The sequence below is a fragment of the Brassica napus genome (genome assembly GCF_020379485.1).
Source record: "Brassica napus cultivar Da-Ae chromosome A6 unlocalized genomic scaffold, Da-Ae chrA06_Random_3, whole genome shotgun sequence".
In the NCBI taxonomy this organism is placed as follows: Eukaryota; Viridiplantae; Streptophyta; class Magnoliopsida; order Brassicales; family Brassicaceae; genus Brassica; species Brassica napus.
The window spans coordinates 20,339-27,037 of NW_026014064.1; the positions used below are offsets into that span (position 1 = coordinate 20,339).

General features: G+C 33.0%; 1 protein-coding gene across 1 annotated transcript; it reads left to right on the top strand.

Moving 5' to 3' along the window:
* The first annotated feature begins 5,180 nt into the window (after positions 1 to 5,180).
* LOC106351629 (F-box protein At3g49450-like) lies at positions 5,181 to 6,404 on the top strand. Its single transcript, XM_013791404.3, has one exon. The coding sequence runs from the start codon at positions 5,181 to 5,183 to the stop codon at positions 6,402 to 6,404; it is 1,224 nt and encodes a 407-aa protein (XP_013646858.2).
* Positions 6,405 to 6,699: the final 295 nt, after the last annotated feature.

Consider the following 6,699-nt stretch of genomic DNA (forward strand, 5'->3'; position numbering starts at 1 on the left):
GTGTCTTCTGATTTTGGTTCAACGGAATTTTTATGCTTCAAAGAATAGGGCAAGTTTGGTCTACTTCTTCCCCCTGTGGTTGCTAGGAACCAGCAGTGTATCTTTGGCTAATATCTTCTTGGAGGTTCTTTTGCGATTGATATGGCTGACTGGAGCTAATAGCTGCTTGCTTCATTATCTTAGCATAACTCTCTAGCTGGTCAATTTGGGCATAACACTACAAGAAAACAAGTCGGAATTCCCGACGAAAAAAAAATTGTCGAGAATTTCCGAGGAATTCCCGATACATTTCCGATGGAAAAAAAAATTGACTCCGAGAACCCCAAAAAATCTGTCAGCGGGTATTCCGTTGGGAATCCGTGGGTAATTCCCAATGGAAGTCAAGAGTATTGAAGATATAATAGTTTAGGAGTTAACGATCTCAAAATATTACCAGGGGATATGATAAGTGTAAAAATAAGTTTGAACATAGTAAAAAATCAATATATTTTCAAAATAACATCACCAAAAAATAAATTGATTAAATAATAAACTTCGATGTAATAATATGTTTACATACATAAACAATTAACAGAATTATTCAATAATATTTCAAAAAAAATTAGCGTTTTTGATAGTGTATGAGGATAATAAACTTTTGTATACCAATGATATAACATAATCAGATATTATCGATATACCTTACTGAATTCCCTATGGATTCCCGAGTTTTGGGGCTTCCGTGGGGAATCCATCAGGAATTTTCCATGGATTCCCAACAGAATAACCATGGACATCTTTTTGGGGTTTCTGTAAAGAATCTGTGCGGAATTTCCGATGGATTCCCCACTGAAAACCGATTTTGGGGCTTCCATCGGGAATACATGGGGAATTACAGACGGATTCCCGAAAGAAACTATAAAACTCGGTTGAAATTTTTTTTACGATCTTTCAAAGAAGTGAATGTCTTCTTACAAATTAATCGGATCATATAATAAGTAGGAAACACAGTGACTAAATTACTAAACACTCAATAGTTTAAAATGCTAATAATGTCTGAGGATATATTTCTTTTAACATAATGTATTCTTACGGAATTGATTCACGATGTTTGTTTTTAATTTTCTACAATTTGGTTTACATTGTTTTTTTAAATCATTTTTGGAGTAAAAAAACCTTATATTTTGGATGTATAACTTACTAACAACATTCGGAACCAATAACACTAGATTTTAATGAGAATGTGAGAATGTGTAAACGAATAACACTAGATTCTATAAATTCTAACAATCATCATAAATCTAACTCCCACTAACACCCCCAAAATTTAAAAGACACAAAACCACATACCATAGGGAGTCCGCGGGAAATCCGTGGATGATCCTTGGGGAATATTGACCGCAAAAAAAAAATTGGTGAAAATTTACCTGAGAATATTGACTGCCAAAACATTTCAGCGAAGTTTGCCTATATCGTTGGAATTATATATACATAATTTTTCAGCAGTCAATATTCCCAGGTAAATTTCACCAATTTTTTGGCAGTCAATATATATATATCATGTCTTCTTCCCAATATCCTCTCTCTCTCTCTCTCTCTCTCTCTCTCTCTCTCTCTCTCTCTCTCTCTCTCTCTCTCTCTCTCTCTCTCTCTCTCTCTCTCTCTCTCTCTCTCTCTCTCTCTCTCTCTCTCTCTCTCTCTCTCTCTCTCTGCAGATTCCAAGAGTTTCTTCTTTGATTTTCACTCGGCTTCTTTCTAATGCTTGCCAAAATCATGTAAGTTTTTAATCCTTATGTGTTTATCATGTTAGATACATGTTAGGATGTTGGATTTGATATTTTGGAACTTAGATTTAAGGGATTGTGTTCTTAGAGTTTTGTTGGTTAATTTTTTTTTTTTTTTTGTCATCAAGTACAGACTCATACTGACTCTGTGAACCACTCCGGTAGATTTTGATCCATGTGAACGACAAACGACGGTTGTTTCCTGGCACTGCGTGCTAGGCTATCCGCTCTTGAATTTTGCGTCCTTGGTACATAGATAATCTCCGAACGTGTGAAAACCTCTTTCAGGGACTTAATATCTTCCAAATAACTTGCAAATGCAGGCCATTCTTCTGGTTCCGAAACCATCTTCACCAACTGAGAACAATCTGTTGCAAATGTAACCTGAAACTGGCGTAAATTTTTCATACATTCCATTGTCCAAAGTAGTGTTTCTATCTCCGCATGTAGAGGGGATAGACAAGCTCGGACATTCCTTGCTCCTAACAACCCATCAAAGCCTTCTAAAGTACTTAGCCAACCTTGCCCAGAGAAAACTTCATTCTCCTTCCAAGAACCATCTGTAAAACACCATCTCCCCGGAATTGATGGGAGAGTCGTAACCTCAACATGGGACCCTATCCTGGTCTCGGTCAATACATGTGCATCAGCCCAAAGTGTTGACTCTGTTTCTGCCAATTTGAGCGTGTCTCTTGGATCCATGTCCATATTACTGAACACTTTATTGTTCCTTCCTTTCCAAATATACCAAAGTATCCATGCAAATTGATGGTCCTCCATCGGTGGAGAGACTCTCCAGAAGAGATGATCCATATTTGTAAAAAGGGAGCTCGTTGGGAACATAGTTGGATTTGATGGTATCTTAGAGAGAGCCCAAACCTGAAGTGCAGAAGGACATTCAAAAAACACATGATTGATCGATTCCTCCTCCGCTCCGCAACGTGCACAGCAGGTGTCACCTTGTATTCCTCTCGCTTTCAGTTTTGTTGGTTAATATATTGATTGTTTTTGTTAGTTTAGGATTATTATGTGTTTATGTAATTTTAAAAGTGTTTTATCATTTAAAAATGGATTTTCAGTTGTTAAAGAAATTAGCTTTTTGATATATTGCATTTTAAGAAAAAGTTTATAGGTTTTTAATATATAAAAACGTTTTTTAAAAATATTATATATCTAGAATCATTTAAAATATATATAAACGTTTTTGTTAGCAATTATAATATTAAAAAACGTTTTTACAATAATTTCAAATATATAAAAACTCTTCTCCGTATTTTGAATTTTCCATAACTTGTTTCAATTATTAAAGTATACTTTAAATATTTCAAAATGTTTCAAAACAATATTTAAAATGTTTTAGTTATTATTAAAAATATTTAATATATAATTTATATAAAATTTTTAGTTTAGAATTTATAAATTTAATTCTACCTGCAGATTCCAAGCTTTTTCTTCGATTTTCACTCGTCTTCTTTCTAATGCTTGCCAAAATCATGTAAGTTTTTAATCCTTATGTGTTTATCATGTTTGATACATGTTAGGATGTTGGATTTGATATTTTGGAACTTAGATTTATGGGATTTTGTTCTTAGTGTTTTGTTGGTTAATATATTGATTGTTTTTGTTAGTTTAGGACTATTATGTGTTTATGTAATTTTAAAAGTGTTTTATCATTTAAAAATGGATTTTCAGTTTTTAAATAAATTAGCTTTTTGATGTATTGCATTTTAAGAAAAAGTTTATAGGTTTTTAATATATAAAAACGTTTTTTTAAATATTATATATCTAGAATCATTTAAAATATATATAAACGTTTTTGTTAGTAATTATAATATAAAAAACGTTTTTACAATAATTTTAAATATATAAAAACTCTTCTCCATATTTGAATTTTCCATAACTTTTTTCAATTATTAAAGTATATTTTAAATATTTCAAAACAATATTTAAAATGTTTTAATTATTATTAAAAATATTGAATATATAATTATATAAAATTTTAGTTTAGAATTTATAAATTTAGCATTTATATGTTTAATTTGTTAGATTAAATTTATATATTATAAATCTTTTTACAAATTAAGTATAATTTTGGTATATTTTATTTAATTTTAATTTTTTAAAAATTATTTTACTTTTCAAAAATTCCCGACGCATGTCGGTTGGAAATTTCCGATGGGTATTCCCTACAAGTTTTCGTTGGAAATCAGTCAGGAAAATGTCTGTCCAGCATCTGTCGGAATGGCCCGATGAATTTTCGATGGATTTTCAATTCCCAACGAGATAATCCTGACGAATAGTTTTGTCAAGAATTTGTAGAGAACGCCGAATCTTGATGGTTTTCCGACAATTTATCCGTTGGAATTCACGTGTTTGTATTGGTAAGGAAAATTATTTTATATATTAGTGATTTTTTTATCTTTCTTTTCGGGAGTGCGGGGAGGGAGGGAAAAAAACATGAAGTCATTTAAATGCCCGAAGTCTGCATAAGCTTGAGGAGAAATATTTATTTGTTGTTACGCCAAAGTCCCAGGTCTCTGAGTTAGCCCGTACTTTTTGAAGAATCCTGCAGTTGTCATTTTGAACTGAATTCATACATGAGTGGAGGAGGTTGGGGTACGGTACTAAAGGTCGTCGGATTTAGGTACCAAATGCTTTAGCAATCTTAGATTCAAGCGTCTTGTATCTCTTGAACATTACAAGTTAAAGAATTCACATATTTGACAACAAAAAACAAAGTTTTTGGAAATAAACACATATTTTTTGTTGGAAATAAAAACAGTGGCACAGAAGAAATAGATACTTTTGCGATATCATTTTATACAAATAGAAACGCATTTAAATAACTTTTCATGTATATTAAATTTTCAATGTAATTAGATGAATCATGTTTTGTCTAAACTCATTAAAAAGTTTAAATATGCGATAGTTTTTTTGAAGAAAGGGTTTTCAGAAATATGCGATAGTAAATATACATTTTACGGACTTCCATGTAAATTCAAGGTCAAGCAAGTATAAAATAGTAACATATCCAGCTCGCCAAATAACAATTAACAAGCAAGATTGGTTCTTGCACGTCGTAAATCTTTTTCTTAAAGCCAGTCAAGTGATAAATTCAATTTGTTTACTATTAAGCACGAAGAGACTAGTCAATTATACAAAATAATTCTATTTTAGTGAAATCTATAGAGTATATAAAAAGAAGAAAATATTCTCTAGTTGGATATAAAGAATTTAATTACATAAGGTTGTATGTAATATATTATTAGCTTATACATGCCTATATGCATAAAATAATTAGATTATATGTATATACAGGCCTATATAGAGATGGTTCTTATTGTGGTTGAACAAAAAACAAAAGGTGGGTGTCTTACTTGAACTCTAGGCAGCGTTACATTTCATGTTATGTCCGCTATGAAGAAACGAAAGCAAAGCGTCTCGAAGGAAGAGGTTCGTATCATCTCTTCGACTACATCAACAAAAGCATCAGGAGAAAAATCTTGTCTCCCAATGGATACCATCCTTGAGGTACTTTCGAGATTGCCTGCCAAATCTATAGCGAGGTGTCGTGTCGTGTCTAAAGACTGGGGTTCCACTCTCTGCCGTCCATATTTCACGGATCTGTTTCTGAAGATGTCTTCTCTTAGTCCTTGTCTCCTTTTCACTTTCCATGCAGAGGGTAAGTGGTCATTTTTCTCCTCACCTGAGTCTATGCTGATTTCAGACCAGAAGTCGTCTAGTGTAGCTGTCGATAGTCTTAGTCATGTCCCTATAGATTATCTCATTAGAGTTTGTGTCCCTGCTTGTGGATTGTTGTGTACTAAAGATGAGTGGGTTTTAAGTAGAAAGAAAGATGCTAGGATGATGATATGTAACCCTAGCACAGGAGGATTCAAACTTTTACCCAAAGTGAAAACGAGGAGGGGTCGGGTTATGACATATTTAGGGTATGATCCAATAGAAGAAGTATACAAGGTATTGTGTATGACAGCTAGTGAAAGGCCCTATATTCAAAAAGCTGAACAACATCAGGTTCTCACGTTAGGAACGGGAAAACTGAACTGGAGAATGATTGAGTGTCCCATATCTCATTATCCCCGACCTCGAGATAATGAGATTTGCATAAACGGAGTTTTATATTATTCAGCTGTGGAAGGTGGGTCTTGGAGAACCTCTACGTCTATGATTGTCTGTTTTGACATAAGATCTGAGAAGCTGAAGTTTATTGTTGATGAAGCTCTCAAGGATTTTAAATCTCCTTCAACTCTAATAAATTACAAGGGAAAATTAGGTATACTCACTCCTCATACATCAGGTGCTATCGATGGAATATCCATTGGTTTCGAATTGTGGGTCATAGATGATATTGAGAAACCTACATTGTGGAGACATGCTCACATATTTCCGCCACTATGGGATACTCTAGTTGCTCAGACAAGTGTAAATATTGTTGGCCTTACCGGTGATAGTGAAATCGTGTTTTCTCCAACCGTCGTGTCCAACCCTTTCTACATTTTCTGCTACAACATGGAAACGAAATCTATCAGAAGAGTTGAAATCAAAGGTTTTGGACCTGTCACGGGTCAAAATATTTACACATTCTTAAACCATATGGAGAATGTGAAACTTATTACATAAGTGCTTTGAATTTCGTTTGTAAAAGCTTCATGAGAGCTAATTTCCTTTCTACATCAACTATCATGGGACTGTCTTTGTTTTATCGTGGATCGATCTATGCAATTTACCGATTAATATATAATTATTTATATTTACTTTATTGTGTTGATCATCTGTATCTCATTACTGTGCCATGATCTTGTTTACATTATTACTTGGAACCCATACATATTTGTTCTAAACTATTATATTTATAATAACTTTAAACTTTATCTTACGTTGTACACATTGTCGTTTCACATTCTTGTGTCACACT

What these genes read in the sequence shown, in the direction of transcription:
- LOC106351629 (XM_013791404.3), top strand. Translation starts at nt 5,181, where the DNA reads ATGAAGAAACGAAAGCAAAGCGTCTCGAAGGAAGAGGTTCGTATCATC.